The 12875-nt window shown below is 29.8% G+C and overlaps 1 protein-coding gene across 1 annotated transcript; it reads right to left on the bottom strand.

Moving 5' to 3' along the window:
- Positions 1-9175: 9175 nt before the first annotated feature.
- Positions 9176-10174, bottom strand: LOC124832689 (uncharacterized protein At5g65660-like). Its single transcript, XM_047306957.2, has 2 exons — positions 9875-10174; positions 9176-9787 (listed from the first exon to the last, which is right to left on the bottom strand). The coding sequence occupies exons 1-2, from the start codon at positions 10082-10084 to the stop codon at positions 9620-9622; spliced, it is 378 nt and encodes a 125-aa protein (XP_047162913.1). The 5' UTR covers positions 10085-10174; the 3' UTR covers positions 9176-9619.
- Positions 10175-12875: the final 2701 nt, after the last annotated feature.

The following is a 12875-nucleotide window of genomic DNA, read 5'->3' as shown; positions in this document are numbered from 1 at the left end:
TCTTATAGGAATAAACATATTGATCATAGTAACAACGTACACTTTGATTAGATTGAAGGTTAGGACGATTGATTAAAAGATTGGAGAAAAAGATAGATAAGCAAAATCTTAATGTATTAATTTAAATAAAAATTCATGAAAATATTATAAATAATATTATTCATCAAATCAGATAATTAGGTAATTTTTTTATATTCATTTTAGTATATATTACTGTTTATAAATATATATATATATATATATATATATATATATATATTTAATTTGAATGTTAGAATATCTAATTTCAGAAATCAGACTATCTAATTTGAACATCATCAGTAGGTGAAAAATTACATCTGGATTTAAAAGAAAAAGAAAAACTTTATCGCATGCATATTTTGCCTACAATAACAATAACTTTAAATATAGAATTTGTATGAATTTGCAAAAAAAAAGTATATAAAATGTTAATTATACTTTGCAGTTAATCAAATTACATATTAATTCTTATTATGTAATCAAGTAAATATTGTGAAACCTAGAAAATAAAATATTAAAGTTAATAAGTGTTTTAAAATAATGAGATCGAATATTTTAAAGTTAAAATAATTTAATAATATAAATAAAATTTTATAAATTCGTCTCATTATCTAAAACACTCGTCATCTCTTTATAACTATTTCTTTGAGTTCCTTTTTTTTTCTCTCTAGAATCTTTGACTCTTAAATCATCTGTATGATTATCAGAAATCTTCTAGGAGATCATGATAGTGTACTCTCCATCATTATTAGATCAATTTTCCTTCTAGAACAAGTAAGTTTCTGCTCATTTTTTCCTTTACCTCTTAGTTTGAGGTTATGCATAAGGGTTCCTTCGCATGTGTCTTTTAGCTTCCTTTTCTAGATCTTCATTGACGAGAGGTCCTAAGAACTTGTTTTAGTCATGTTTATGTGGTTTGTTGGTTTTTTTTACAGTTTCTTAAGCTCAAAGCAAAAGTAGAGTACTGTGTAGAGCTTAATAGATTTTCTGATAAGGTAAGGGAAGCTAGTGCTTATGCTTAAACTCTTTATTTCAAGTATGATTGATTGTTGACATGATAATATGATGATTTTGTTGTAATTGAGCTTGTTTTGATGGTAATTGTGTTTTGACGAGTGAAATTAATTGTATGTTATTTAATGGCTTGTTTGAGCATGTGTTGGATTGTAGTAATCGTATGAATATTATTATTTTGAAGTTGGTAATATTATTTTGGATTGAAAATGTGGAAGAGAAATGAGTTAGTAGGATTATAGGTCATTCTTTGTCAAAAAGAGATGTTTTTTATAGGTGAGTTTTGGAAGCAAAGGTTTAAAGGGAGAAATGGTGATTTAGGATCTGTTGTGTGGTCATTTAAGATTTGTTTGGGTGGTAAGTTAGTAGAAAGATGGTCTATAAATGGATGGTAGACACGAGATTGTGTTTGAATGACTTTTAGGTGCAATTTTAGAGGTTATGGAGAGTGAAATTTTGATTTGAAAGATCTAAGGCAATTTGGAGTGGTTGGGATATGTTTTTGAGTTATTTGTAACTTGTTCTGACCCCTAAATTGCTTAGTTAAGAGTTAAATTAGGTAGAATTGATTTATGGTCTATAAAGTGGTGTTTTAGTTGTTGTAAGTTGGAATTTCATAGTAAAATGAGTTTAAACTTAGTTTAGGTTGGATCATATACACTGGATAGGTCTATTGTGGTTTAGAATACCATTTAAGAGTGTTAGAAGTTGGTAGAAATTCCTAAGATAGGTCAGGGCAGGTTGAGAGGATGCAAATTATTTAGAATTGGTATTTTGCATAATTATGCAGAGTGGATGGGCGAGCTAGTGACTCACTGGGCGAGTATTATGGGGTTTTGATAGTGAGTTTCAACGGCTATGAGAGTAAGCTCGTTGGGCTGGAGAAGTCCTTTATTTGGACTCTTGCTCGACAAGTGGATAGTGCTCGTTGGGCGAGCTTGTGCTTGCTAGGTGCCGTGAATTTGGCGTTGGGCAAGTGTGTTTGAGTTGTCTTGGTTGTTTTGTTTTTCTCTTCTCTTTTGTGCTTGGATTTAAATGGTGTGATGTTATATTTAATACTTAGTGATATGATTTGAAATATATGATGGTATGGAAATTTTGTGATTGAACTCAAGTATGGTTTGGAAAGAATTTCTATAGTGAAATTTTTAAGGGTTAAATATATTTTTAGTCCCTAAACTATTGGTCGTTTCTGGTTTTCGTCCCTGTTTCAAAGTAAGGTACAATTTGGTCCTCATTCTTTTTGAAAACGTTCGTTTTAGTCCTCGAAAACTAAACACTGCTTAAAAATTTGGTCCTCATTTAGCAACAAATGAGGACTAAAACCAAAATTCCGAGGACTAAAACGAACGTTTCGAAAAGAATGAGGACCAAATTGTACCTTACTTTGAAACAGGGACGAAAACCAGAAACGGCCAATAGTTTAGGGACTAAAAACATATTTAACCCAATTTTTAATGATGGTTTCAAGTAAGTGATGTATTGATGTACGAACTCAGTCTTGGAAGTTATTCTAACACTCCAATAATAGCGTCATCTTAGATAGAGAAGGGGATTATGGATAGAGAAGGAGATTATGTGGTGAGGAGTAGCAGGAGGTCTTAGTCTATGGTCTGGTATTCTTTGTTCATAGGTAATAGACAAATTAATATTGTGTGGTAGCTTGGGGGAGCCAGTTGTTTCACCACTACAAGTGCAAAACTTGTCATAGTCTGACATCAATACATCTATCTTGATGGTTTTATCTAGCTCAATGACATGATTAGGATGATTGGTTTGATTTGGTTAGAATAGAATGTATAATGAAATCTTGATATGCGATGTTTGTTTCTTTTCACATTAGCTTATCCTATTTTTTTGTGTTTTTGTGTTTGTCTATTGGTATATGTTTGATTCTTGTGGCAATGATCATCTGGTGGGTGTGAGTAGAGGGTGATGACGTTCTATTAGAGCAAGCTTTGGAGGGTGATGGTGTAGATGTGTAGTTTCTTAGTATAGATCTTTGTTATAGATACAGTTTGAGTAAAGCCTTATGTAATTATCTAGTTTCTTGTCTTTTTGTATTGTTTATACGTAATAGTCTTATGGTTATTTTGGATAAGTGTATGAATATTTTATATTTTTTTAAAGTTTAATTGTTCTATTTTATTGATCATGTGATGTTTCCTGTTAGTAGTGATACTAATTAAATGGAATGTTACATATAGTAATCTCTTTATTACTTAAAAAAGAAGGACCGTTAATTTTTTTCAAGCTCTTTAACTTGGACCGATAAATTTCCCAGTTCACGTAAATTGAGTTTTAATATTTTTTCAGGTCCTTTTATGTGAAATGTTGCATGTGAGTCTTCTTTCGATCAATTGTATGTAGGGATGACAACGGATCGGGTCGGGCACGGATAATGCCTACCCGCAACCCGACCCAACAAAAAAAATTCACCCGCTACCCGCACGGATTTCCGCTTAAAAAGTATCCGCGGGTATTTTAAAACCAACGGATATCTATGGATACCCGCAAATATATAAAAAAATATATTTTTATAAATTATTAAAATAAAATTTAAATAAATTTACAAAAAATATATAAAATATAATATAAATTAAAATTTAATTTTAATTAAATTTAACCTTATAAAATATAAATTGATGTTAATTTTAATTAAATTTAACTTACTAAATATAATTATATTTTTATTTTTATTTTTGGCGGGTAGCGGATATTCGCGGGTACGGATAGTATACTATCCGCACCCGACCCGTTTATAAACAATTATTAAAATACCCGTTACTCGCAACCCACAACCCGCGAATAGTAAATATTCGCGGGTATCAACTATTCGTCACGGATTTTATCCGTGAATATCCGCTGGCGCGAATTTTTTTGTCATTCCTACTTGTATGTATCTTTTTATTTTTTTTATATAAATCTCTATTAATTAGTAATTCTAATAGTGTGCTATAATTGTATGTGATTTTTCTAGTTGTAGATAAAACATTTTTTAAGTTTGAAATGAGTTTGATTTTTTTTTAAAAGTTCGTTTGTCTCTAAAATTAAAAAAAAAAAATACATTATTTTCAATGTTATAGACATCTTGAAATCTATAATTACATTATTAAATATTAAATGGTATGATGAAATTAATTTATTGAAATATTGATCGATTGGATGTGGGTATGATGGAATTGTTTTAAGTTGTGTTGATCTTCAATTTGTCTTCTTCTCACTTTAATTTCTATCTAACTCAAACAGCTGATTAACTCGCACTCTTAAATTTAATCTCACACCAAGCTGCTGTGAAAGATTCACTTCCCTATCCCTTGCAATGTGTTAAACAACATTATCTCATTATCATAAAGCATTAATCCCATTACATTTTAAATAACAACGTTCGGTTCATGGGTTTTGCGAAATTAGAAAAGGTAAATAACTCTCATTATTATGTACGCTGACGATGATATATTTCTCAACAATGCTTTATTTGTCAGCAAATAGCATAATGTTTAATTAATGATATAATACGAATCGAATCGAATATATATACATAACAAAGATAGGTTAATAATAAAGCATAAAAAAGAAAACCGAATGACAAAAAATTATATGATTAATGTGTAAAGCTGATGTACGAAGCGCATTCATGCAAATTGTTTAATGTTATTGGCTATCCATAAACAAACTAATAGTGCAACGTAACCTAATTTTTGGGTGCTATGCCTCCCACTCTTTTCTTAAACCAACCTCTTTAAGGATCTAATAGGTGGAGTTTAGTACTAAAGGATTACTATTGTGTGCAGTTTTAATGGATAAGTTTTAGAAAATCTATGTTTTTTTTCTGTACTGTTTTTTTCAAACTTTTTTGTTGATTTTATACTTTTAGTTTCATGAATCTAACTTATATAAGATTCCAAATCTTTTATACTTAAATTTCACCATTTTTATTTCCACGTTGATAGATGAATTAGATTTATATTTCACTGAAGTTGAATGACTAGTTAATCAGTTTTTGAAGTATCAAAATCAAGTTAAACAAAAGATCACACGTGTCAATGATTTTGATTATTATTTTTTCAAAATTTTCATTTCAGATTTTGACTTTGTAAATATTGTTTAGCTTAAATCTCAATGTCAAGAAAATTATTAGTAAAAAGGTACCGAGATAACAAAAAAGCCATTCTACAATATATAAAATCATGTAATAGTTTTTTAATTAGATTTTTAAGATGCTTACAATAGGCCAACACTTTAGTTATGTGATAAAGTAAAGTGAGGGAAGCAGGATAATAGTGATATTATTTTCCTTTTTTGGAGGAGAAAAAAGAACAAATAAAACCTTATAGTTATTATATGTTGAGAATTTATATTATAACAATACTAAAAAAAACATTACAAATATTATTTTATTACACGTGAAAATTATTATACAGACTTTTTAAATTAGTATTATCAAACAATAAAATTTGTTTTCTGGAAGTATAATTTATTTATTCTTTAAAAATAATTACCCAAATAAATAAATAAAAATTCTTTATTTTTTTAGTTTTTAACTTAAGAATTGTAAGCACAAAAAGAATCAATTTTTTTTTGGAGAAATAATGGAGTTTTTTTAAAGCAAACATTGGCCATATTTAACCTTTTTTTTATTTCTTCCACTTCATGAAAACAGACGAGAGACAATAATAAATTACAATAATATAAATGACATGGGAAGTACAATACACAATAAAATCAAATCATGTAGAAAACAAAATAATGAAAAGGGAATTTTGCGCTATTGCATGATAGCTAGAAAAACATAATATATGGAAATGGAAGTGTGTACAACATGGAGGACATATTAATTAATTATATATATATATATATATATATATATATATATATATATATATATATATATATATATATATATATATATATATATATATATATATATGTGTGTGTGTGTGTGTGGGGTTTGTTAACGCGCGTACGCCTATTTTCAGTTGATACATTTTAGCAATGTGTACCGAGTTTTAGTAGACAAAAATATCCTTATATATCATGGATTCTAGGTTTAAGGTTAAAGGTATTTTAATAATTTTTATTCTCAAAAAACCTTGCTCAGTCTCTTATTCCTCTGCTCTTAAACTCCAATATTACATTTTCTCTGTCATCCTATGATAGTCCCAACTGAAAAAAAATCAGAAATGCTGGCGGTTAAACAATCTTACAAAATATGATTTTATAATGAGTTTTCATTTTATAATTTTTGTCTTATCTAATTTTATCCAATTTTCACAAGCATAAAGAAATTGGTAATTGACCTGAAAAAAATTAGAAATACTCGTTGTTAAACCATTTCTTACAAAAAATGATTTTATAATGAGTTTTCATTTTATAATTTTTGTCTTATCTAATTTAACAAGCATAATGACATCAAAGAAATTGGTAATTGGCCTGGAAAAAAAAATCAGAAAATTAAACAATTTCTTTAAAAAAATGATTTTATAATGAATTTTCATTTTATAATTTTTATCGTATATAATTTTATCTAATTTTCACAAGCATAATGACATATGAAGGAATTGGTAATTGGCCTGGAGGGTTTTATTTAGAGATGATGATTCAACCTATGCAGAGGATGAAATTAGAGAGGTTAGTAAAGATGGTGAAATTGAAGAGATCTTAAATGAACCTTTGCCTGAAGGTGAATATGTCAATGACTCAACTCTTTACAAAGGAAAATTGTTTAACGACAAATGTTTCTGATTTTTTCAATTAGGGCTAGAGTAGGGATGACAGATTGAAGTGAGAGAGATGAAAGAGAAAGAGTTGAGAGGAATGAGAGAGGTGAATAAGGGTTTTCGGTTTTTTTTTTTATGTTTGTTTACTAAAATCCGGTACACATTGCTAAAATGTACCAACTGAAAAATAGATGTACACGCGTTAACAAACTCATATATATATATATATATATATATATATATATATATATATATATATATATATATATATATATATATATATATATATATATATATATATATATATATTATTTTGTTAAAATTATTAAAAAGTGTTTGGAAAGAATTTATTTTATCCTAATAATCTTGTATATTTGAATTTGTTTAGCCGTTCTTTTATGATAGAGTTGTGTGTAGTTAAAAATGTATAACATTCACCTTGAAAAACAAATTATCTCTAGTCTTAAATCAATCATTGATTTACAATACATATAAAAATATAATATTTCAACATACGGTATATGATTTATTGTGACATCCGGGCACTGACGAGGGCGGGGAGTGACGCCGGTGCAAGAGGCATGGTGCAGGGGGCACAGACAAGGAGCGGCTCCTGGCAGCTTCGGGTGGAAGGGGTACATGGATGAATCGAACATACACCGGAATGAGAGGGATCTGGAGACTGTGTAGGTATGGGACTATACAGTTGAAGGATAGCTTAAAGGAATTGATTTGACTACTCATATCACCAAAATGCATTTGCTTTTCGGTAGCCTGACTCATAAGAACTCCATGGTTAAGCGTGCTTAGCCTGGAGCAATTCTGGGATGGGTGACCTTCTGGGAAGTTTTCCCGGAAAGTGTGCGAGTGAGGAGCCTGGTGGTGGTCTGTGGGGGCAGTCAACGGTCCCTGTGAGTTGCCGGGACGTTACATTTATACCCAATTTCCTTACAAGGAATTCCAATATATAATTGAAAAGCATTAATCTCTTCATCATAACACAAAGTATGTAATGGGGAGAGAATATATTTTGTGCTTAAAAAGAATGCAAATTACCCACTCCATCATCATCAGTCACCATGTATGTATGATACCACCTTTCATAATAAGGCCAAGAAGAAACGACCGAGTTCAGTTTTGTATTCTATTTTTTTTAATCATTTTGTTTGAGGCCCCATGATAACATATAAATATATACTCCTGCATAATAATGACTCAGCCTGGAAAATAATATATGTATTTACAATATATATTAATATTTTTTATTCAGGTAGGTTTTTTAGCGGGAAATGATATATTAACACTAAAATTTCACACAGTTGATGTGGCAATATATGTATTTACAATATAAATTAATATTTTTTATTCAGGTAGGATTTTCCAACTAGAAATAATATATTAATAATAAAATTTCAGTAATTTTGACACCTTTTATGTGACATTTTTAAATTGATTTATATTTTTGCTCGCAGAAGATCCTTTAGTTTTTCCTCTACTTGGTTTAACTGAAGATAAAAAACAACAAAGAAAACAGGAGAGTAATAGATTTCAATGGAGCAAGCAAAACGAAAAAACAAGCTAGACAAAAACTAGATTTCTTGACTTCAAGTCGCACGAAAAACTAAGAATGAAGGAAGAAGTCACATAATTCAATTTCTTCAATTTTTGTTTTTTAATCTAATGTTTTTGAGGTTAGTAGCTTGAAAAAAATTATAAATCCGTATAGACATTGTCACATTTAGTTGTGGTAAAATTGTGTTAAATTTGGATGTTAATATATTATTTTTTAACCGTTTCATCTAAACGAGAACGCAACAGTGTTAGACATGACGTATTTTGAATTGAAAACAAATAATGGATGGAAGATTTCAAAATTTGATGATGAAGAATGGAGTGTGGGCACAAGACAAGTTGTAGGACGATACACAGTGACAGAACCACTTGGCCACTAGTGAGAATAGAAACGCTAAAATGAAAAAAGGGTCAAGTACTAACAATAATCACGGAAGGTACACATCTGATACTGTCTGCATCTAAAGATAAAAAGAAGTTCCAGAGTGAAATTAAATTAAAATTAGGTCATGAAAAGAAGCCACTGCGAATACTTTCTATCCGACATCATAGTTTTACGACTATCCAATCTATCATTTTCCTCTCCCATGTTTAAAATTTGGACCAAACGGGGACAGTGGCCAACATTCCCCACTTCCTCGAATCGTTCTTTTACACGCTTCCTCCTTTTTTTTAATGTTTCTACTGGTGAGTTAAGCTTAATTCTTATCATATCCATATCACCCAAGCGAGCAATAGTATCAATATTAATGCAGATTTTTGTTTTCTTTTGGTGTCATTGGTTTAGTTGCCGTGATTAATGAGACTATAGTACAATCGCACTTGTTCACAAATCGAATCAACTCCTATTCTTGCCAGCTACTCTTTTATCATTTTCAATAAATTGAAAGTTGAAATTTACACACAACCAACCTATTCTTCTACCACAAATATTTGTCATAACTGAGTGTAATGATAAATAGATAAAAAGATAAAAAGAAAAAGTTTAATGATTTCTGGTTTTCTCAAACTAATTGAACTTTTTTTGCATTTTTCAATTAATAGAACCGGTTTAATCAATTAAGTCACTTAAATTTACTAATTAATCACCACATACAAGAGCAACAGATATACGGAATCAAATGAAGCGGTCACGATCTCGGAATTGACCTGGTACCCACGTTGTTTTTTGTTTTTATCCTGCATCTTCACCGGGTGGTATAGAACAAATGGCGGCAACATCATGCATATATATAAACATATTTACACACAGCACCGACCAACGGTGGTTAACATGGCTTTGTTGGCAATAACTAACAGAAAGGAGCCGCCGGCTGCGGCGGTTTGAGGGGCGGGGTGTCGACGGTGACAACAATGGTATCCGGGCGCGAAGGTTGACGCGGGCAAGGCATGGCTATGAACTTGGGCAGTTCATCTCCAGGCATCAACACTGGCAAGCTCTGACCTTTGTTTTGCTTAACCTGCAATCACAACGAAGAAATTAAAATAATAAAAAAATTATATGTATATATTTGCGGCATGGTTGAAATGAAATTGTAAAAAGTTACCATGGAGGGTTGGGATTGGGTGAGGGAGGGTTGAGGGTGTGGAGGAGAGAGAGATTGGCGAAAAGAGCGTAGCTTGTCCCAGTGGTAGCAGCAGGAGAACATGCCGCTGAGGCTGAAGATTATGATCAAGAGGAGGGCAGTGCCCAAGGGGAAGCCGAGGGACGGTCGAGATGTGTCGATGTGGGATGGGGAGAGATCTTGGCCCTCCATCGTGTGTTGTTGTTGATGTGGTTGTTTGGAGTAGCAGTGGACCTGATACCATTGAGGTAAGAGGCGAATACTAGAAGAAGAGAAATGAAAATGTGAAATGCGTTGCGGAGAGTTATATAGTATAAAGAGTGAGGTACGGAAGAGATAGCTATCTGTGGGTTTGGTTTGGTTTGGTGACCCAGGGCGTCACTGACAGCGATGAGCGTTACCAAAAGCTGCTTTATCGTGCTTTTCCTATATATCATTTTATTTTTTATTTTCTTCAAAATAAAAAAAAACTTCTCAAATTTCCAACAAAATTATAATATAATATCCTATGCAAATAAATATCTCAGACCCCCTGCCTTAAATTCAATGACAAGACAACAGCTTTATTGCTTCTAATAATTAGGAAATTTTGGATATTTTTTCACATAGTGTAAGATATTTTTTTACAACTCTTTTAACAACTGTTAATTATCTTCTAATCAAAGACTGATTTTAGAAAATAAAGTCTTCTTCTTTTAAGTGAATTTGAGGGAATGAATTGGAGAGAATTTGAGAGGATTTAAGGATAATTTTTTTGTTATTTTTATGAGTGAATTTGGAAGTAAATGAGAGTGAATTTGAAAATAAAATTTGTAAAAATTAGTATAGAATTATATTAACGTGACAAATTAAAAAAATTACTTTTAAATTCACTCTTATTTATCTTTAAATTCGCTCAAAAAAAATAAAAAAAAATTATCTTCAAATTTTCTCAAATTTACTAAAAAAACATCTGCTCAATATTGCGACCTATTCTAATAGAGAATAAACGTGAAAGTAACTGCAGACGTTGTGTCGGTTGTCCCTATAAATAGAGTAAAGTGCAAAAAATCATGTGAAGTTTTTGTCCAATAAATACTATGGTTTTAATTTGTAAAATAATGCTATTTGATAGATATTTGACCTGAAACATATATATTTTTTTAATAAAATAATAATTGTGGCAAGCAGAGAGTTAAGTTTCAACGTCAACATGCTCGTTGCTTGCAAGGGTGTGACGAAGAAAAACAAAAACATATTCATGGTTGCAAGCAAATATGAATATTTATGAAAAAGTAAATCAAACCAATGCAACTATTGGGAGGCATGGAGGGTTACATTACATACACCTCGCCACTTCTTTTCTAACGTGGTCTTTCAAAATTTCTATATAGCTATTAAGACATAATTACTTTTTTTTTCAAGTCTAAGGTACAGTTTTCTACAAGTTGTGAGACAGTTTAGTTGAATTTGATTTATTTAAAATATTTATATATTTGTGTTTTATTACTTTGAATGTACAACATTTCAAGTATGTCGTTTACTATTAATGTTTTCAAACCAATACGAAGATTCATCAAATATAACAAACTACAATGTCTATGTAAACAAAGTAAAAGTAAATACAAAAAATTATAATTAAACTGTTCTTTTATTTTAAATTAGCATTCTCTGATTTTTTTGTCTTGCTCCAAAAAAACAATCGAAACAACTTATATTATATGTCAGTTTATAGTTTCTATATTTCATTATTATTAATAAGTCTTGAATGAAAGTTATCAGATTTGAAAAACAAAATCTATATAAATATTTCTTCTGAAATTTTTACGCAGTTAGTTTAATTTAAAAGAAAAATCATAACTTATGCATACAAAACAAACTAAACTGTATAGGCAATAAATATAGCGTCTTTTAAAATAAATTTATTTTAATTTATATAAAAATTGTGCATATATATATATATATATATATATATATATATTACTAGAATATATTCATAAAGAGATCTTTTTATGCAGTTTTCATACGCGAGTTTACCAAAAATTATGTTGTAATTCTATATATTAAACATTTCAAAGTGTTGGTAATTTATCATGAACATGTCACTTAATAAATATATAAAAAATGATATACAATTAGAAATGATATTTCGTTAAATTAATCAATGTGAAAAGGATAAATATATAATATTAGAAAAAATATAAATGGATTTATCTTTAGTCTAATATTGATCGATATATTATTGTTAATAGTATTTTCAATCTTCAAATTCAGAAATAAAAATAATAGTATTAACAAGATAATAAATATAAATATTATTATTGTCTCTGGAACAAATTATCTAAAGAAAAATATGTCACACTATTGAGAGGGATAAAAGAAAATATTTCAAACGTCACATACAAAACAATAAAATATAAATAATTTAAAATAAAAAGTTAAAGAAGAAAAGACAACAATTTTAATATTGGTTAGATTTTTTTTTTTTAAACGTACACCAGTTTTATTTATCACAATGTCGATGAGATTGTTTCCTTGTATTGAAATTACATTCCGACCACACTTCAAAAGTGAAAAAATTTCTTGAAAATCTATCAAGAAGATTATATGATTTGATAGAAAACAACGTAAAAATTATACACCTATGTCTAATGGAAGAGAGATTCAAATTGCAAACGATGTGAAAAGATGTCACGTCTTATGATGAATATTCCAAAAAAGAAAGAGTAAGTGAACATGTGATAATGATCTCACTAACGCGTGTTCGCTTAGAGGGAAAGTATTGTTTAAGCAATTTTATTAGCGATGATTTGAAGTGAATTTTGTATTCACGTGCAGAGAAACGCACAGACGAATTTGAAAGGAAATGCGGGATGTTATACTTTTTACATCTGTGGATGTGGTGAGATTTGGAGGGATCCAATTGAAAAAGTCTAAAGTGTCCATGTATATGGAAATAATTCCACTTCCAATATATTGTGCAATTGAAGGAGCATTGTATTCT

Source organism: Vigna umbellata, chromosome 7 (genome assembly GCF_029865625.1).
Source record: "Vigna umbellata cultivar VRB3 chromosome 7, Vumbellata_1.0, whole genome shotgun sequence".
Taxonomy (NCBI): Eukaryota; Viridiplantae; Streptophyta; class Magnoliopsida; order Fabales; family Fabaceae; genus Vigna; species Vigna umbellata.
This window is presented reverse-complemented; position numbering and strand designations above follow the sequence as displayed.

Coding starts and splice junctions, on each gene's coding strand:
- LOC124832689 (XM_047306957.2), bottom strand. CDS start 10,084: ATGGAGGGCCAAGATCTCTCCCCATCCCACATCGACACATCTCGACCG. Junction 9,788..9,874: donor CCCAATCCCAACCCTCCATG/GTAACTTTTTAC, acceptor TTGTGATTGCAG/GTTAAGCAAAACAAAGGTCA.